We start from the raw sequence: 21,588 nt of genomic DNA, 5'->3' as shown, positions 1-21,588 counted from the left end.
TAAACTGTAATAAATATGGTGCAATATGTATGATAACTCATTACGTGATACTTATATTTGCTTAAATCTACCCCAGTGTGACCCTCTACTTAGACCTATTTCGTGCAGTTCATCATAATATACATTCAGGGCCCTAATCGTTGCTATGGAATCCCTACTCAATTTCTGTCTCATCGACAATGTGTATCACAAGGTAGGACACCAGCTGGAAGAGGTTCTGCCACAGGCCCAAGAAGAGGTACAGGTAGAGATCGCTCTCATCCATTTGGCAGTGTATCCCTGAGTAATTCATATCACACACCCATTCCAAACTGTCCAAGTAGTCGGTACAGAAGCCTCCGTTCATCGGTTGTGAGGCACATTCATCCACATCCTTCCCACAACTGGAGGGAAATATAGGATAGAAGGGTCGTAGAACACAAACAAATTTAGTAAATGCACCATGTAAAACATAACTCTGAGTTAGAACGTTATGAACGGTTCTAAACAAGCTTTAATTTGCCACAAGGGGCACTGTGGTTAAACCCTAGTGATGGTCGACCATTCTTATAGCTATGAGGAAGGACAAAGGTATGAGCTGTAAATGCCTAAGGATGTGTTGAAAATGACAGCATAAAATCCAATTGGGAAATTTAAACCTGCAGTTATTATTTGTTGGATTATTTAAGTCCTGGGGAAGCAGAAACAGGCTCCAGTGACACGTTATCACCTTTTAAGTTTATATGTTTTTTTAACATACTATATTATAACCTTTACAAAGTACTTTACCATGACCTTTTTATGACATACTATTTTAAAAAGAAATTCGACAAGGTATACTATGACTTTTTTATGATATTTTATGTCATAATATACTATGACTTTTTTCGACGTTTCTAAGACATACTGAACTATTTTCTTATGAAGTTTAATAACGAATTATACTTTTACTTTTTCGACTAGCAATACTATTGATTTTTTTTTTACGTTTTTCGACATGATATAATCCAAGTTTTTTTATTAACTTTTTTTAGATTTACTATACTGACACTCTTTTTTGACGTTTTTTGGCATTGCTATAATATTAGTTTTTATAGCAATGCCAAAAAAACTTTCTGGGCATACTATTATGAGATTTGTTATGACATACTAAGCTGTGACTTTTTATGACATTTTTCTATGACGCACTGAACAATTTTTCTATGACATTTTATGAACTACTATACTTTTTTCAACATGCAATACCATTACTTTTTTTGACGTTTTTCGGTAACTATAATATTACTTTTTTATTACCTTTTTTCAACAATGTAATCTGTGATCTTTTGAAAACTTTTTTCGACATAGTTACTATGACTTGTTTATGACTTTTAAAAAATATTTTCTGTCATACCATACTACAACTTTTTAGGACTTTTTCCGACATACAATACTATGACTTTTTATAGACTTTTTCAACAAATATAATTGGATTTTTTTAATTACCTTTTTTGACATACTATACAATGACTTTTTACTGACCTTTTTTAACAAACTATAATATTTATTACCTTTTTTCAACATACTTTTCGACACACAGTACTATATAACCTTTTTATTACTTTTTTGTATTATATAATATGATATTTTTATGAGTTTTATGACATATTACATTATGATTTTTTAATTACTTTTTATGACATACTATACTCTGACTTTTTCCACATGCCGTGCTATTACCTTTATATTTACTTTTTTGACATACCATAATATGACTTTTTAATTACCTTTTTTAGGACATACTATACTGAGACTTTTAATGATGTTTTTCTATATAGTATAAAATTATTTTTTTTCTGACTTTTCCCAACATACTATACTATGACTTAACATACTTTCATATTACTTTTTTATTAATATTATTTTATTATGACATACTGAACTATTATTATAGGACATGTTTTGCTTCTTATTTCTTTCTTTTGACTAGTAATGAACCATTATACTTTGAATCTTTGTGACATTTGCATGACATACTATACTATAATTGTTTTGACATTCAATACAATGACCATTTTATGCCATTTTTCAACATACTATTATATGACCTTTTATGACTTTTCATGAAAAAAATAAATTCTATGCAGTTTTATGAGAAACTATACTTGAGTTTTTTCGACATGCAATACTATAACCTTTTTATTACGTTTTTCGACATACTTTAATATGACTTTTTATTAACTTTATTTTAGACTTACTATACTGAGACTTTTAAAAAACTTTTTTGACATTATATTATGACATAATCATGACATACTATACTATATTATGACTTTTGATTACCTTTTTTTAGACATACTCAACTATGATTTTATCAGACATACCATATTATCACATTTTTTATTATCTTAAAAAACAATTAATAATATTTGGATTACTTTCAAAGTAGAAAGTAATCCAAAGGTCTCAGAATTTATTTTTAGAATTTTTTAAAATATACCTGGTCAGCATGATGACAGACTGTGGTCTCCGCTGTTGTTATACAGTCTGATGGCAGTGGGCACAAATGAGCGTCTGAAGCGCTCCGTCCTGCTCTTTGGTAGAATCAGCCGATGGCTGAAAGAGCTGCCCAGCTGCCACAGTTCCTCATGGAGAGGGTGAGAGGGATTGTCCAGGATGGCTCTGAGTTTGGCCTTCATCCTCCTCTCACCCACTGACTCCAGACTGTCCAGCTCCAGACCCACCACAGAGCTGGCTTTCCTCACCAGCTTATTGAGCTTGTTGGCATCTCCAGTCCTGATGCCACCACCCCAGCACACCACAGCAAAGAAGAGGGCGCTGGCTACCACAGACTGGTAGAATGCCTTGAGCAGTTTATTGCACACATTGAAGGACCTCAGCCTCCTCAGGAAGAACGGCCTGCTCTGTCCTTTCCTGTAGAGGGCGTCAGTGTTGTGTGTCCAGTCCAGTTTATTGTTGATCTGCACCCCAAGGTACTTGTAGGACTCAACCCTCTCCACTTCCCCTCCCTGAGGGGCCTTTTATGACATAGTATACTGTAACCTTTTTATGACTTTTTTCATCGTACTATACTATGACTTTTTAATGACATATTCTGAAATTCTAAACAATATGTCATTTTTATTAATTAATTTTTTACCTTCTATACTGAGACTTTTTTATGACTTTTTTTACATTACTTTTTTTGACTTACTTTACTATGACTTTTTGTGAAATTTCTATGATATACTGAACTATTTTTCTATGACGTATTAATAAAATACTATACTAACCTTAACCTTTTTATGACTTTTTTATGACTATACTTTGACATTTTTAGACATATGACTTTTAAAGACATCTCATGACATACTATACTACGAGTTTTATTTTTACATACTATAAATATAAATTAGCTATTTTTATTTTATTTGTAAAGAAAGGCTCACTTTGGAATCAGTGTTCAAACTATTATTTTTTGTTTGTTTGCATAAAAGTTTATTATTTGTTTACATCGTATCAGGTTCTGTATGATACCACATGCATAAAAACCTTCATCATTTATATTAGGGTACATAGATATTTGTAAATACACAACTTCCTAGCAATAGACAGGTTTTGTATTTATATCCAGTAGATTATCACTGTATGTGTGCCTCAGAACTGTTATAAAACATACACCGATAAGAAAGCAGTACTCCGGATAAAAAGTGGAAAATTAAGGCACAAGACAAACTCTCTAATGTGTGGTTTTCACTATGAGAACCATATAGAATGTATGAATATATATACTGGATGGAGCAATTCATATTCATTAGGAAAATACATCTGTTCACCACAGACACATTTGTATAACTGGCTTGTCAGTACACTAGATATAATAAAATACAGTTTCACACATAATGTATATTTACTGCAGTTGTCCCCCTTTTCTTGTTAACTTTTTCTTTTTTTAAAGAGCCGGGATCACAAAAATAACTTTCATGGGTTTAACTTCATTTGAGAGAAAGAGAAAGCTGAATCATCAATCGATGTTGTGGTTCTGTCCTCCATTTAACATAAAGCATCACAGACCAGCTGATATACTGTGTGCAGGTTCCTGATCACACATTACATGATTTTTGGGTACTAAATTAGTTAAAATATACTCCAGTGTGACTCTCTACCTAGACCAAATCCAATTTAGTCCAATTTGATAATAATAGAGGGTCAGGGACCTAATCATTGAAATGCCCACTCAATTTCCGGCTCATCATCGAGGCGTATCACAAGGTAGGACACCAGCTGGAAGAGGTTCTGCCACAGGCCCAAGAAGAGGTACAGGTAGAAGTCACTGACGTCCATTTGGCAGTGTATCCCTGAGTAATTCATATCACACACACACTCAAAGCTGTTCACGTAGTTGATACAGAAGCCTCCGTTCATACACGGGTCCGAGGCACATTCATCCACATCCTTCTCACACCTGCAAGTAAACATAGGACAAAAGGGTTATAGACCAAAAACAAGAAAATGCACCATGTAAAACAATCCTAGAAAGTTAGGGCCATCCCAAACAAACTGACTGAGCTTTTATCTGACATAACAATTTTGGTTAATGGTGGCTGTGATAGAGAACTCTAACACATCATTCAATCCAATGATAATATCAAAACATTTACGGTCTCAGCTTTAATAAAAGGCCCGGCTGATTTTAGTTCCCATGATTCTCATGTGTACAGGTATTTACAGATTGATTTTAAGTCAATTATGCTGTATTTAAAACCTAGATTGTAAAGTTTTACAATACATATCCAGTCTGGGTGGTTTTGTCTGGGTTAGCGACCCCATGTGGGGCCATTAGGTGCTGACCCCGAGGGTTAAGAAAAACCTTGATGTCAGCATAGAGGATTAAATACAACTATGCATGTCCTACCACTGTCCTGTGAAACCAGACAGGCAGTAACAGCTGTCGTCTGCTTCTGAGCAACTTCCTCCATTAAAGCAGCTGTAGTTCCATCTTGTACCGGTGCATGTCGATACAGGTAACTGAGGAAGTCTGAACAAATAAATGAACACAGCAAGAAATGTCAATGGCCTCCAGCTCTGGCACTGGTGGATACAAAATTAACTGGGTTAAGTTAAACAATGGAAGTGTGTTTATTTTCAATATTTTATGTAAAAAGCACTTACGGATTGGTCTCAATGTACCATGGGATTTCAGGAATTTTCTCCCTGTAAGAGACCAGTTTGTAAATCAGTACATCTCAGAGCTCATGTACCGATTACAGGTGTAAGTTTTATGTCACAGAGATATTGACTCACTTGCAGTATTCTCCCGTCAGATTGTGAGGGCAGAGACACGTGTAGCTATTGAAACCTTTGAGGCACAAGGAGCCTTGGCTGCAATTACTGTTTTCACACATATCAACTTCCACGTCACACTGTTGACCACTGTACCCCGGTTCACACACACACTTGAATCCCCCGTGTAGGTTGATGCAGTAGCCGTAGATGCAGGGGCTGGAGATGCAGGGATCTGTTGGGTCTTGACACAGTGGCCCCGTCCACTCAGATGGACATGTGCAGTGGTGCAGGTCAAACAAGTCCTCACACACACCCTCGTTATTACAAGGGTTGGGTGCACACACACTGGCTCCCCAGCAGCCGTAATGTGGGTCAGCGTTCCCATTTATCCTCACAAACTGCTCCTCCTGAGGTCTGGGGAAATTCAACCACGTGTTCAAGTAGAAAGGGAGAGAAACGCCTCCAATCTCCACCGAGCCCAGACAGCCAGAAAGTTTCACTCCGGTGTCCAGGCTGAGTCCTCCCAGGAAAATGTCTGCTCCCTCTCTGAGGAAATCCAGGTTTCCCGCAGCTGTTTTGGACATGCTTAGCACCTTCTTGCCTCCATCCACAGCCAAGATCCACCTGGAAGTCGGGAGCGTCTGGTTCTCCATTCCGAGCTCCACAGTGTGCCACTCTCCATCACTGACTGGACCCTTGCTTTGAACTGTCACCTTGCAGAAATCCTCGCCGGCCCCAGACTGGAGCTCCATGACCACATGAGCATTCAGGAGGGAGACAGTGAGGTAGTCGGAGTCCTTCTGTGCATGCATTAAGGTGGCATTGAACTGTCTTGTGCGGAAGCTGAGGGAGACGCTGCTGAGGCTGCGCTTAATCTTCCCATTGCTTTTGTAATGCAAAATACTGCTTTCATCACGAAATGTCACATTAGACAAACCTAAAAGAGAGAAAAGGAAGAGACTTAATGAGATGAAATGAAATTTTACTATTTGTGGTGGAAATTAAAAGTATTCATTTCCCTGTGAGAAATAACCTAGATGAGAAAACTCATCTAGGTATTTTATTGAACAGATTTATTGAACAGACACACTATTTACTGTAGTTTTACCATTAATTCCCAATCTATTCCAGTGCCAAGACATTTTCCTGATTCTTACTATAATCATCCCAGCTGGATATTAATGTCTCTGAAAACGTTATAAAAACCTTAAAGAGTCACTTAACACCAGGCTGTAAAGCAGCTACTGCCCTCTCAGGTTGAACGTTTCAAGCCGGTTGCATCTGTAATCGCTTACAACGGGGATGTCACAGTGTCCTATAGTACGCTTGTACATCACTGCAGGAAGGCAAACAGTTAAACCAAAAGGAAGTCATCAGAGACAAGACAAGATTTTCAGGTTTTTCTAATTAACATTTAATACTCATCATGACTAAATAGCAAATAATAAAAGTTTACGATTTGTAAAAACCAAAAGAACATTCTTTGTTAGTATTTATCAAGAATTTAACACTCAAAATTGAAAATCAGCTTCATCAGATATGCATAACCCGACAACTGTCATCACGCGTTGATGCATTGCTCAATCTTGATTGGTTCATGGTAATATTGTCTTTTTCTAACTGAGCCCACTTCAACCCAGTAAGAAAAATACAGACAGAAACACTAGTACAGATATGTGTAATTAACCAAACCTTTCCAATTTTGGCAAAACATTTCATGTTCATGGAGTTACCTAGCAAAGTATAGTAGTAGTAAAGTAAGTTGAATTAATAAACACGTTTTCAGGGACTTTAAACTGTTTAAACAGGTAGTTTAAAAAATATATAGTCAGTTTTGTCTGTCAGAGTGCACAACAGACAAAACAAGCTACAGCTGCACTGCATATTGTATCATAAACTGGGTCATTTGCGGCGATGTGACATTGAGGAATCCACAAAAAACTGAGAAAAAAGGCTTCCAAAATATGTCAGAAAGGGTCCGCTAAATGCAGAAAAGTGAGAAAACGTATTAGATGCCTTGACTGACAGCTACTCTGGATCAAAAGCTCCTTTTCTCTTTGTGAACATGTGACATCTCCAGGAAGACCTGCCATCATAAACTTCAACAGGCATGTGGTCTTAATCTGACCAGGGATTACAAAGTCTTAGAGGAATTCTGTGTAGGATCCCTGCCTGGAAGCTGTTCTCTTCTGTAATCAGTCAGACTGTAATTAATCAGAGCCTGCACTAGTGAGACAGCCCACCGTGGAGAAGCCCTCCAGTGGATACAAACCAAGATCAGAAATAGACTAGCATTATGAATGGCGTACACATATTTTATGGATCCTCTTTCCTGGCAATGCTTTCACGTGTCAGGGTGGCTGAACACATAATAATATTCAGAGCATATTCCTCAGCCATTCTAGACAGTCTCTGAGACTTTAATTTATATTTTTATGACAATGTTCTTTCTAAGACAGGAATAGTGCCACAACAGGTCTTCATCTCAGGACACTCACACTCGAAGCCCTGAGACCTGGGCTGACAAACAGCCGTGGTGGGGCAGGGAGACAGCTCACACCATTTCACCTCCTCGCAGCGCTGCCCTGCAGTGTTGGGGGGGCAGTTACAGATGAAATCATCCCACATGGAGTAACACACTCCCCCATTGAGACAGGGGTTGACCTAATGGAGAGAAAACATCCCGAATAAATCAAAACCAACTCTTATCAGTGTCCTCAGTCATTATGAGTGCAGAGAAGGAATGAAAATGTGTCTCAAGCTTATTAAAGACAGTAAAATGACTCACAGCACATTCGTTGTCGCTGCTGCATCCTTGTGCGACATTGACGAGTTGCTCCAGGCTGTAAACTTCCACTGGAGTTGCAATGGGATAGAACTGCAGTCGCTTGCTGTTAATCCTCAGATCCTGGACACACCCCTTAAAGTAGCCACCGAACGAGGCAGAGGCCCTCGAGTCTGGTAGCCCCCCAACGAAAACCAGATCCCCAGGATGGGTCTGGATGGGCCTAACGGGCATAGAGCCCCGGGTCTGGGCTGACTGGAACAACATGGCTGTCATTCCTTCCAGCTTCACAGTCACCAGATGGAAATGGCCATCACTGACCGCTTCCCGACCAACGAGAGTCTCAAAGTTGTTGACCTGAACTTTGACCCTTCCCTCTTCCAGCCACAGGCGGAGGTACTGGCTGGTGCTGTTGGCCAGTATGAGGAGCAGGCTGCTGGATTGTCTGGTGCGAATGAACATGGATATAGTCACAGTATCACCAGGGTCATCGTCCAATGAGAAGACAGCATAACTCTCCAGGTCTTCTTTTCCAAACCGTGCTGTTACATATTCTGCATGGGCAGAGAGAAGAGAGAGAAAAATCCATAAAAGTCACACTTTAACAAAACATGATGAAAAGTAGCCTACATCTTTAACAAATAGTATGACATTTTGGAAAATATGCTCATTCACTTTCTTAACGAGATATAGATTAGAGCAGTGGTTCTCAAATGGGGGTACGTGTACCCCTGGGGGTACGTGAAGGCACTCCAGGGGGTATGTGAGATTTAAAAAATATATATTTAAAATTAGCATCCATTCAAAAATCCTTTAAAAATAGTTATTTAATAAATATTCAATAAAATATAAGTGTAAGTTCATAAACTGAATTCAATGCAACAATGCAATCGTCAGTGTTGACAGTTTAATAAATCAGACACTGATGGTGCTTAGTATTACATCTTTATTTCAACCTGGTTAGGGGGTACTTGGCTGAAAAAGTATTTCACAGGAGGTACATCACTGAAAATAGGTTGAGAACCACTGGATTAGAGTACTGATACCACTCTCATGTCTGTCCATTAAGTAGGAAGCTACAACCAGCAGTTTAGCTCCAGTCTCCACCTGGAAACTGCTCAGAGCTGAGAAATAGTCCAGCACACAATACCCATAAAAAGGATCATTTTCAGTTTAACACTTTGTTTCTTGAACATTAAGAAACAAGGTGTGAATAGAAATATTCATCCCCCCAGATATGAGAGTTGTATTGATCTTCTCGTCTAACTCTCCGCCAGAAAGCTAATAACTGTAAATTCCTGCAGTTATCAATGTCATGGACCATAATCATTCATCAAGTTAATGAGAGCTTGTTTTGACAGGTGAGGTCCTAGTCTATTTCCAACTTTGCTTTGCAAAGATCTGTAAGACTTCCGCGACTCATAAGACTCCCTGATTTGTCAAAGTGAAGGCATGCCAGGTGAGCTCCTCAAACCCACGTTTTTTTAATCCTCAGCCCAGGTGTTGCTGAATGCCTCCTAATAGCATGACTGTGTGGCTGAACAAGGTGCTATTTCTACTGACTCTTTAAGCGCCTTTAAAGTCTACTGACTAATTTTATCATCCTGCTGGGTGGCTTTCTAGCTAGTCAATGAGATATCACCACTGAGACGGCCGAGGTTGAACTGGACTTGACCTATACCTGTTTTTACAGCATGTCTTCCAGAATTTATGTCTGGACATTTGCCATTTGAATGCTGCAATTAATAAAAAAACACTTCACACGCATTTCAAAGTCAGTTAAAACATTTCTAGATATATTTGTTTATACATTTAGGCATTCTGTTTTATGAAAATCTATTCTTCATTTAAAACATATGAGACCTACACATCATACACAAACATATCATGAATCAGTTTCATCATCCTTGAAGACTCTCGTCTGTCATAACTCCACTATTTCATAAATTAAATATGTCTTATGTGTCCTATATGTGTCTTATATGTCCCCTTTTGGCACATGTGTGCATGTGCCAAAAGGGGTGATGCCTCCTCAGAGGATAAAAACTAAGTTAAGCCCTTATTTTGAGTGGTAACTTAAGCTGTACTGTTTAAGTACTCGTGGAAAGAACTATAAAGAAAGACAAGATTTTGAAAACTGAACCTACTGGTTGCATTAATCTTGTTTTAATGAATTTGAAATTTACTTTCAGTGAAGATAGTGTGTGTGAACATCTTACCATCTGCACAGTTGTTTCCCTCATATGGCCTGTGGCACTCACACATGTAGCTCCTCCAGCCCTGGCTCACACAGCGCCCTCGGTTCTGACACGGGCTGCCGTCGCACTTGTCTTTGTCGCTGCATCCCACAGTGACGTTTTCCTGGACTCCTGAATCCTCTGGTAATATAGCAGGCAACACCAGATGTGAGTCCACAAACACATCTCTGAAGCAGCCCAGAAAAGAAGGCGGGTAGTCTGCCTCATCCGCTGCTCTGCCTGAACCCCAGTTCCCATCGACTGCTCCTATGAAGAGGCTTTGACGAACTGTTCCGGGCTCGGGGAGAGCAGAGGCTTGCTCAAGCAGCTGGACGTCAGCGCTGGAGTCTCTGGTGCAGCTTCCTTCAGTGCAGAGCAGCCGGATGAGGCTGACCACGCCACCCATAGATGCTTCAACCGTGTGCCATTTGTTGTTGGACAAGTACTCTGGCAGCTCCTGAACCAGCGTGATGGAGCCTTGACCTCTTAGACTGCGGAGGGAAAGATGCCCGTCCATCAGCTCAATGCTGAGAAGCAGGTCGTCCACTCTGCGCTGCAAGAGGGTGCCGACCGTTTTTTCTGTCCTGAAGCTGAATGTCACACTAAGAGGAACCTCAGGGTCCAGAAGTTGAGTCTCTATGTAAATGTAGCCTCGGGACTCAAATGAAAAGACGGTGGGGGTCTGGCATAGAGGGCCTGTGAAGCCAGCAAGGCAGATACATGCGCGCTGATCGTTGTCAAGTAAGGGGGAACATATTCCTCCATTCTCACATTGGTTGTCATGACACCCTGAAAGTGCAGTTGTGCAGTTCTCTCCTCCATACAGGCGCCCATTTTGGCTTTGTTGGGAGCAAAGGCATCTGAAACCTCCATTGTGGCTCTCACATAGACCACCATTTTGGCATGGTTGCTGTTCACATCCGTTGATGTCCTCATCGGAGAAGGTGCCTGGAGAGACAAATACAATCCGATCTTATCTTCTTGAAAGCAATCCATCAATACAAAATTAAACTGCGTCAGTAAGGTTCAGCAATCAATTACAAATATGTCAGTAGAAGAAAACCAACCTATAAAGTATATAAAGTTTGTTTAAAATCTCTGCTTCACAACTATAAAATTGCATGTTGTGCATTACTCTGTACACTTGTTGGACACCTCAGCCATACAGTATATTGAAACATGACATCAGGTTAGATGACAATATGCTAATTATTACATTTATGAAACAACACATCTATATGACTTAAAGACATTTTCAAACAATGTATCCAAATATTACCTGCATAAAGCAACCATAACATCCACACTTGCACACTGAATCTCAACATTGTCCTCAACAAGTCCTCCAAATTAATAGATGCTTGGCAATATCTTAATTTCAGTCAGAGACAGGAGGGGAGCTCCTGTGTGTGCAGCTCCATCTTCAGCTCTGCTCCTCCGCCATGCATGGGCTCACTGAAATGCTTGGAGCGGTGCAAGCCAGATAGGACGGATTAGGCTAATGCACTTACAATGTCTTACACACTAAATGTGTTTGCACTGCGTGAGGTTCATCCAGGGAGGCTAAATCAAGCAACTCCAAAAATCCTCCCGAGACAGAAGTCTGATCAAAACAGAGAGTGAGAGATGGTTAACCTTATCTGAGCGGAGGCAAAACCTGTAATTCAGTTTCTATTTATTACCAATTCAGTCTTCCGTAGAAGGAAATATGCTTACAGGTTATCAAAAAAATGGACATAAACTTAAAATACACGGGTGCACATGGATTCACATGTATTACAGAGCGTGCCCTCAGTTAATTGGTCCAGCAGTTTTCTGGACCGAGTCCCAGTCTTTCAAAGAAGTGCACTGGTGGATCTAATCTGGGAAGTATCTCTGTCATTAAAAAGTCACGGACTTCATCACCAGTAATTTATTTGAAGAGCCTTAAGAGCATTCGATCGGCTCATTGGTAGTACCTACTGTTCCTTTTTGTGTTACTTGTTTTGCTTTCTGGCCTTGGTTTTATAATGGCACCGACAGTATGTAATGGACCAGGATTTGTTTTTTTTGGAAGTATGTGTAAATATAGCCTACGTATTTTCACATATATTTAAATCAATAGACTTGAGTTAAGTGTAAGACCAGTGGTTGAATAAGAAAACAATATTTTACTTCAATAAAAGTAGCAATACTACAATTTAAAAGTACTGTGTTACAAGTAAAACTCCTGCAATCAAACATAATTAGAAGTAGGTAAGGGATCAACAAAATATACTTAAAGTTTCAGAGTTAAAGAACTCGCTATGCAGCCAAAATGGGCCCTTTCAGTGGAACACAATTATATATAATACTACTCAATTATCATTAATGATTTGTTAACATGCAAGCAACATACTGCGGTGGAGGAAATGGAAATAATTTCATACAATGTTGGGTGGTTTTTAAATTTCTGTATAACAATGCAATGTATTTCACATGGTCATATTTTTAATACATGAATTAGCACTAACTTGTTCAAAATTAGCTGTCAGACTAATGTAGAGGAGTAAAATGCCTCCTTTTGTGGAATAAACGAATGAAGTCACAAAACTTTAATATACTAATATTATAGGCAACGTACAAGTAGGCCTTCTTCAGAATTGTAGTGCAATAGTTGAGAAAACATTGATGTGTTTAGTTGTTTTCCACCTCCAAAACTGGTTGGTAATAGCCAGAGCCGAATAAAGAAAATATAAAGTATTTGGTTATAGCTAGTGGAAGAACGCTATGACCTTTCAGACTACATTTCCCATGATGCCCTCGTCTAATGAACCCCCCCGTGAACCTTATGATACTGAACGTGCTCCTCGTTTAATTCACGTTGGACTTTTCATGCTTTACAAACACAATTCATTAACAAAGGTATCTCAACGTTTGTTTCAACATCTCTTTCATTGTGACGTTTGTTTATGATCGTAAACGAGAGCGTTAGCGGACAAAAGCTGAACGAGCCAATGGGCGATCGGCTTGTTACGTTGTCAGATATCTGTCCAGGATGGAGGCTGGGGCGTTACACTTCTCAGGGAACAATTAGTCCTCCGTTTAATTCACACATTACTTGTCAACAAGAGCGTACAGTTCTATTTTAAACCTGCTCGTATTCTGAAGGTAAGATTTTGTTTTAAAACGTCTCCATAAAAGGTTAGACGTCAATTTCCGGGGAGCAGCAAAGGGTCGTTTGTCAACACTCTCCTCGGAGGGGGCCCGTCCGTCAGACTGACAACATGTGTGTGAGGGGGTCCTTGAGGTGGAGGGACAATTTGCATCAATAATGTTAAACGTCTTCACTGTTAAGAAGTCAGGATTGCAGAGAGATAACTAACTAGTTGAATTGTATATCCCCGTCAGGCCTGTATTGTCTTTTGAGAAACATACAGTGTTGATAACAATGAGCTATTCGTTATGCTTTGTTTTTTTTTTATAAATGGGAGAAATACACCTCAACCGTTCGCAATAATTCTCAATTGTGCCTCTTTTTCATGGACATTTTCTTTTAAATCTTCTCACCACAGTGTCCTCATGATGTCAGCTTCATGCTGTGAATACTATTGTTTTGTTAAAGTCAGCTACATGTACATGCTCAGCCATTTGTCTACCCTCTTGTATTTCACTAACTTGTGACTTCTGATCAAACCCCCCACATTGAGAGGATTTGCCTGTTCAATCTCAGCTCACTGTGTTCCTCTGGTTTTCAGGTGTGATTCATGGTCTCCCAACAGACCCGCCAATGAAAAGAAAGGCTTGTAAACCGCTGCGTCCCAAACGCAGCAGGCAGATCAGTGCCAGCAAGGAATCTGCTCCAGAGCCGGGCGCTGTGCTTGGCTCCAACACCCAACTAAACTCTGAAACTGTCACCTCACAAATCAGGAGCCTGGCCATGTCGCAACACAGTAACAAGCTCCTCAAGTTCCTGAATGAGGACCGGACCAGGCAGAGGTTCTGTGATGTGTCGGTGTCTGTGGGTGGAAAGCTCTACAGTGCCCACAAAGTGGTGCTGGCCCACGGGAGCAGCTACTTCCACGCTGAGCTGTCCAAGAACCCTGCTGCAGAGCATGTGACTCTGGACCACGTGGAGGAATCTGTTTTTCAGCACCTGCTTGGCTTCTTGTACACCTCTGAGTGCGCGGTTGCAGTGACGGACCTCCCAGCTCTAACTAAAGCGGCCCAATTCCTGGACATGATGGATATACTAAAGCTGCTGTGTGAAGAAGGGGACAACATCCATGTGATCCAGGCTCAGGATGAAATAAGAGGGTCGCCTGAGGTGGAAATTACCTCCAGTGACTCGCCAGCAGGTGACACAGACATCCAGAGCCCATGTTATGTTCAGTGCAACATGTGCAGTTGCCAGTTCACCAGTGAAAACTCCCTGCAGAACCACGTGGCTGAGAGTCACGCTGATGCACATCAGGAAAACGCAACTGAGAAAGAGAAGACAGCAGCTCAGAGAACCGCCACCATGCGGAGATCAGCTCGCAGGAGGAGAACACCCACCAAATATCAGAGAGACAATGTGGAGCACACCATCAACACTCTTGAGCAAAAACAAAGGGCTGTATCACCAAGAGAGCAAGATGAAGAAAGAATGGAAGAAGCAGGAAAGTTGGTTGTCGAAAACCAATTCCCCAAACTGGAAGGGAACGAGACATCCAGACCAGCTCAGGGGGGAGATGTAGTAGACGAGGAGGAAGAGGATGGAGACCTGAATGAAGACGTGGTTGCCCAGAGGAAAGTTGTTGATGTTCCTGCAGTAGACAAGAGCGTAGCTCAGCAGGGTTTAGATATAGACGGGGCGGAGCACAAGGCTGGTGGAGAGGTGAAAGTGCATGTGCCAGCAGCAGGAAGCTCCACCCAGAGTCCAGTGTACCCTGAGGGTCTCGCTCCTGTCATCATCCAAACCTCCAGCAAGAAGATTCTCAAGTGCCCCAAATGTGACAAGACCTTTGACCGTGCAGGTGGGAAATATGGAGTAAGGTCTAGATTATTAGTGTTATCATTCATGTTATCTCAAAGGAGCTGTGTGGCTTCTGTAGGAGGGTTGTTTTATTACTAGTATTGTACAGACTGAGATGTTAAACAAACGGTCTCCATCAAGTATCTAGTTTAATTTATAGTTTGGTCTATAAAGTGTCAGTAAATTGTGAAAAATACCCATCCTAATTTATTACTACTGATATATAAACTTATACACCTTTCCTGCATTTTATAGGGAAGTACGAGAGTCACACCAGAGTGCACACAGGAGAGAAACCATTTCAGTGTGACATCTGTCTTCAGCGCTACTCCACCAAGTCCAACCTGACCGTACACAAGAAGAAGCATGCCAGCGACGCTCCCTTCCAGAAGAAGGAGCACAAATGCCCCTTCTGCAACAAACTCCATGCCAGCAAGAAAACCCTGGCCAAGCATGTCAGGAGGTGAGACACTGCAGCTTCACATCCAGTCTGCGCAGTGTGCTGGTTGAAGAACAATGTTGACCTCCGGTCCACAAAGTTAACAATGTCAGGCTACAGAATGAAATGTATCATTCCCATATTATTACGAGAATTATAATTTCCTCAGACAGCAAAAATGTACAACTGGGTTTTACTATCTGAATTAGTTCTCACAGATTCCGATGGCACAATTTGGGGTTTAGACAACGTTATCTTCCTGGTTAGCTTTCTTGCTAGCTTACAATCATCCATCCATCCATCCATCCATCTTCCGTAACCGCTTATCCAGTTAAGGGTCGCGGGGGTGCTGGAGCCGATCCCAGCTGTCAATGGGCGAAGGCAGGGTACACCCTGGACAGGTCGCCAGCCTATCACAGGGCTAGCTTACAATCAGATTTTTCAAACAACTTTATGCTAGTCTTATTACTTCATAGTTGTTTTGCCATTTTAGTTGCCATGACAAAATATTTTGCTGGCTGTTAAGGAAATAAAAAAGTTTAGAATTTTGGAAAAATAGTTACATGTCATTAGTTTTTCAAGTATTTGGTCATAAACCAAAGTATTTGATGAATAAAAAAAAGATCTAATGATAGCACTAAAGGAAAAGTCAAGTAATCACCCAAGTTATTACAACTCCTCCTGACGGGCTAATGAATTCTTTACCAAAATGGTCAGCAGAACAACATTGTTATCTCTATAGTCATGTTGTTAGCGTGGCTAAAAATCTTATCAACAGTTTTATACCTTAACATAAGTGTGTTATTGGGTGTAGTATGATTATAAAATATTAGTGAAAAGGTTTTGATTTTTGGTCAACTTTATCGTCTGATGAAATTTGGAAAAATAGTTTTAGTTTAAGGAAGTTTTAGAAAAAAACCCATTCATTTTGCAGAGCTAACTCTCTACTTGATCTCCATGATGACAGATGTGTGTTCTGCAGTCATACTATATGATTATATCATGTTATGTGATTTCTTCACTCTCCTTCCAGGTTTCATCCAGACAACATCCAAGAGTTTCTTACAAAGAAGAAGAGGAAGAGTGAAGGCTGGAAATGTGCTGTAAGGATTTGTTTCAGTCATATTATTGCCTGATTATGCAGTATGATCCTAAGATGCTGCGTAATGATGGATACATGTGTTTTAAAGAGTTTATTTTGATTTTAACATTCTGTGACCTTTTGAACCTTCTGAACCAGATTTGTCTGAAGACCTTCACCCGCAGGCCTCATCTGCAGGAGCACATGATCCTGCACACCCAGGACCGGCCTTTTAAATGCTCCTTCTGTGACGAATACTTCAAGTCCAGGTTTGCCAGGCTAAAGCACCAAGAAAAGTACCACTTAGGTGAGGTATTTATGGTGAAAATAATATCTTCAGCTCCTACATTTAAAGATAAACCTTAACTCCTGCTAATGGAAAACTTTAAACAATGTATTAAGTGTGGTTTTAACTCGCCATAGTGAAGCCGCTGCAAGGTGCGCTCGCCAGAAAATGATGTAATTAAGGCCTACACGTCGCGCGTTATGGCCGTGCGTCTTTCACCTCTGAATTTATGCAACTAGGCCGCGCTTGTTACAGAATGTTCACGCATAAAAGCACTATTAACAAATCAGAGGGTTTTACAAAGATGGTGAATTTGTTTTTATATGTTTTAATTCTTTAGAAACCGGAGGTCTTAAAAATCTACATTTGAGTTTATATTTTACAGGCCAAATCAAATTGTTTACAGGATATTCAACCTTAGTTTCTCTATAATGCATTTAAAACTTGACTTCTTTCTTTACAGGTCTTGTAAAAAGGAAATAAGTAATCTGTGAAATATAAGATACGAGTTAACAGTTAATTACAACGCATGCTCGGCATTGTGGAGGTTAGTTTTGGGTGTTTTGCTGTTAACACTCTTCTTGCTCCCTAACAGCACATTTTGTTTGTCCGCCCTCTGGTGTTTTGAAGAATACTGCAACAAACGGAGCACTGGGGTTAAATACCTTTGTGCATGCCCGTTGCTCGTGCGCCCACATGGAGGCTCACACTTTGGTGCCCTGCGCGAGTATAAACAAAGCTTTATATTCAACTCTTAACATTCGAGTTTGTATTCTCTCATTTCAGGTCCCTTTCCCTGTGAAATTTGTGGTCGACAGTTTAATGACACAGGAAACAGAAAGAGGCACATTGAGTGCACACATGGAGGCAAAAGAAAGTGGACCTGCTTTGTTTGTGGTAAATCCGTGAGGGAACGGTACGTCTCTGTCTCTAAACTTCCATCACATCCTTTTTTTTTTTTCAACTCTTATTTGCATTGATTTGCTGAACTGCAATAACTAATGTTTAACCCTGTGCTGCTTTGTTGAGTTATGTGTTTTCCTTCTTATAGAACAACTTTGAGAGAGCACTTGAGGATCCACAGTGGGGAGAAGCCTCACCTCTGTAGCATCTGTGGCCAAAGTTTCCGTCATGGCAGCTCCTACAGGTGGGTCCGCTGAGATTCGAATAATGTGATTGTGAAAGTTTCAAGTTCTCAGTTTTTAAAGTTGCCTATAATGAGCAAACGGTTCCTTGGACAGGCTCCACCTCAGAGTCCACCATGACGACAAGCGCTACGAGTGTGACGAATGTGGGAAAACCTTCATACGCCATGATCACCTGACCAAACATCAGAAAATACACTCTGGTGAGACAAAAGGCAGACTGTCCCATAAGACTGTGGCAGTGGCTGCTTTGTCTCATTCACACATTTGGTTTCTTGTCACAATACAGTACAGTGGAAAATACTGTAAACCTTTCACTGTCTCTTACTTTAACTTACCCCATGTTTATTACAGGTGAGAAAGCACACCAGTGTGAAGAATGTGGCAAGTGCTTCAGGCGCCATGATCATCTGACGGTCCACTACAAGAGCATTCATCTGGGAGAGAAAGTTTGGCAGAAGTATGTTTTCTAATAAATCAGTCACACTTATCCTTTTTCTTTTTTTGGTCATGTTGTAAAAGTGGTAGTACTTCTCTGAGCTGCCCTTTGTGTTCTTGGTTTATGTCTCCGTTAATGAGAATTCTGTTCACAGGTATAAAACCGCTGTGCATCAGTGTGAGGTTTGCAAGAAAGAATTTAAAGGAAAGTCCAGTCTGGAAATGCACTTCAGGACCCACTCAGGTAAGGAAACAAATAAGTCAGTGCATATATTTTTCACATGTATGAAAACAGAAATGTGTCAGTTAGACGCTTTAGGGGCAAACAGTTTGTTATCCCAATGGTCCGTCTACTAAGCCCTTACCCACATAGTTACTGTTGCTATGCTCACCTGGCTTTCTATTCTATATGTAGTTTACAATGATAATAGTGGCAGATTTACCACTCAAAATCATTGCTGGGTGATAGCTAGCTACAAACATAATATCCTGATGAAATACTGAGGCTTAAGGTGCATAAAGTCAGTATTCTTACCCGTTGACGATCCATTTAGAAGACAAGGAAATAAGAAGTGGACTATTTGTTTATTGCAGAATTCAATTTCCATCTGTTCTAACACAACCCTTGGGTTGTTATGAGTTGCAGGAAAAGGCACACACGTCGTTAATGCAAGCTGGCGATATAACGCTGGATTAAAACATTGAAAGTCAGGGAATGGGAGACGAATAATTACCTCAACAGACATTCCTGTTCCATATGATTGATCACTGAATGTTTCATTTACTTTAGCGATTTCTTTTTCTTGCTGTATGGCAAAGACATTATCAGCGTTAACACTGTGACACATGTTCATTTTGAAAGCGCAATGACTGATGGTTTTATTTCTAACTTTCGTGTTTATATGGCTGGCTCTCTCTTTGCTGCAGTCGAGCCAAAAACAAACGTCTCTTTTCTTCCTCTTAGTTTTGACGGCACTTCTCACAGTTCACTAAGCTGATTACTATACAGCTCCACAATTTCTCTTGCAAATGATAAAAATACAACAAGTGCAACAGTGTAACAGAAATGGCTATGTAAACATACTTCTTTGATGTTCTCTTGTGCTCATGCGACAGGTGAGAAACCCCACAGGTGTCCAGAGTGCAACCAGACATTTCGGATCAAGAAGACCTTGACAAAGCACATGGTGATTCACTCAGACGCTCGTCCTTTTAACTGCCCCCACTGCAGTGCCACCTTCAAAAGAAAAGACAAGCTCAAGTACCACGTTGACCACGTGCACAGCACCCGTTTCACTGAACAGCCCCATGGCACACTCAGCGAGGACTGCGCTGAACCGAAGTCAGCCCTCCAGAGCAGCCCTTCTCCTACGAATGTCTGCGTGCCCGTCACTTTAGTTCCTGTCCAGATGGCAGGAGGAGCGCAGGGTGGTCCGAACGCACACAGGGCCTCTTCTATGTCCTCCCAAACTCACAGCGTTGTGAGCATGCAGGCTCAAGGACAGCAGCAGAACTCTAGCTACCAGGCGGCTACAGACCTGGCATTCTTAGAAAAGTACACCCTCACCCCTCAGCCCGCCAACATTGTCCACCCTGTGAGGCCCGATCAGATGCTGGACCCCCGAGAGCAGTCCTACCTGGGCACTCTGTTGGGACTGGATTCAGCTTCCTCTGTGCAGAACATCTCTAACTCTGATCACACACACTGACGCTCCTCAGAAAAACCTGTAAAGGCATCGTCCAGCAAACTGATTTAAAAATAAGAACATAAGCTACAGCATTCACCACTTCAATAAATTCACACTTCAATACAGAGGACAATTATGCAAAGTGTTACATTTAAGACAAGCATGGGATAACCTTTTTTATGTTCAGCCTGATCTCAGGAAATAAACCTCATTGTTACCAAAATAAGTTAATTCATCTGGCCTGTACAAAACAAAAAGCTGTGTGGATTTAAATGGGCGTCTTTTTGTAGTAAAACAATGACAAATATCACCATAACTAAAACTGAAAAAAATGTTGCGGGAACCTTTGTGTACCAAAAATATGAGAGGAAAACACAAATCTGAAATGTTACGAACGTCAAGGCTGCTTCTTTCTTCAGTGTATGAAATGAAAAAGTTTGTGTCCGACAGCTGATGTTGGATCGTCTCTGGTTCTCAGTGAGGTTTTGATGGCACAGAATAACTTGGGTTTTATGTGTTTTTCATTGTATATTTTTACGAGACAAACCTATTTGATTTTTAAGGAGTCAGTTGATTGACAGAAAATCTGTTGTGTCAATTTGATTAAACCATTTGAGTAATTTATCCAGTAAAAATAGCAATCATTTGTTGGTTGTAACTTTTTGATTTCTGTTCTAGTAACTTATGACAAACTGTCTCTATTTAAAAAAATAAATGAATTGGCTTTCCAAATAAATAAATAATATCCATTGATAATACAAAATATTCACTAGATGCAGCCTTGTTATGCTCATTAAACTTTAACAGTGGCCTTAGAATGTATCATAATTTGGGTACTGCCTGTTCAACATGTCACTCCAAAGTTTTGGGTTTGTAATTGTAGGATGTAGGGAAACTTGTATGTTTTTTTTTTTCAATCTTGCAGCGTACAATGAATAAAGGTCAATGTATATATGTATTTGTGCAAGAACCTCATTTTAAATTCAGACGTTAAATCCTTAAAATGTGATTTCAAAAAAATGAAATGACGTGTTCATTGAAAGATCTGTTTTTAGAAACTAAGAAGTGGAAAAATAGACAAAAACTGTAAAGTGGAATGGATTATGTGGCAGCCTCAGACATTTGTTCACAGTTGAATGTTGCATAGTTCAATTTCAAACAGTTAATCTTCACTATCTGAAAGAGTGACGACGCTCTTCTCAAACTTTGTGTCAATGATCAATAAAATCAGATTTGAAAATATTGAAAAAAGTTTTGTGAGTCAACGGGC

The 21,588-nt window shown here is 40.1% G+C and overlaps 2 protein-coding genes across 3 annotated transcripts; one reads left to right on the top strand and one right to left on the bottom strand.

Annotated features, from left to right (window-relative positions):
* Positions 1-154: 154 nt before the first annotated feature.
* On the bottom strand, positions 155-11,163 carry LOC129089334 (protein crumbs homolog 1-like). The gene is made up of 7 exons (XM_054596745.1): positions 11,091-11,163; positions 10,249-10,962; positions 8,033-8,583; positions 7,743-7,908; positions 5,263-6,181; positions 4,196-4,423; positions 155-383 (listed from the first exon to the last, which is right to left on the bottom strand). The coding sequence occupies exons 1-7, from the start codon at positions 11,161-11,163 to the stop codon at positions 155-157; spliced, it is 2,880 nt and encodes a 959-aa protein (XP_054452720.1).
* Positions 11,164-13,071: 1,908 nt separating this feature from the next.
* zbtb41 (zinc finger and BTB domain containing 41) lies at positions 13,072-21,516 on the top strand. Of its 2 annotated transcripts, none has more exons than XM_054596700.1 (11): positions 13,072-13,149; positions 13,983-15,242; positions 15,497-15,704; positions 16,714-16,783; positions 16,921-17,068; positions 17,834-17,963; positions 18,099-18,194; positions 18,289-18,395; positions 18,547-18,652; positions 18,786-18,874; positions 19,747-21,516. In XM_054596700.1, the coding sequence occupies exons 2-11, from the start codon at positions 14,015-14,017 to the stop codon at positions 20,337-20,339; spliced, it is 2,775 nt and encodes a 924-aa protein (XP_054452675.1). In that variant the 5' UTR covers positions 13,072-13,149; positions 13,983-14,014; the 3' UTR covers positions 20,340-21,516. The 2 variants fall into 2 exon arrangements, with proteins under 2 accessions (XP_054452675.1, XP_054452674.1); XM_054596699.1 differs by lacking the exon at positions 13,072-13,149 and adding an exon at positions 13,273-13,395.
* The last annotated feature ends 72 nt before the right edge of the window (positions 21,517-21,588 follow it).

The sequence above is a fragment of the Anoplopoma fimbria genome, chromosome 3 (genome assembly GCF_027596085.1).
Source record: "Anoplopoma fimbria isolate UVic2021 breed Golden Eagle Sablefish chromosome 3, Afim_UVic_2022, whole genome shotgun sequence".
Taxonomy (NCBI): domain Eukaryota; kingdom Metazoa; phylum Chordata; class Actinopteri; order Perciformes; family Anoplopomatidae; genus Anoplopoma; species Anoplopoma fimbria.
The sequence above is the reverse complement of the archived record's forward strand: the minus strand, read 5'-3'. Positions and strand labels throughout refer to the sequence as shown.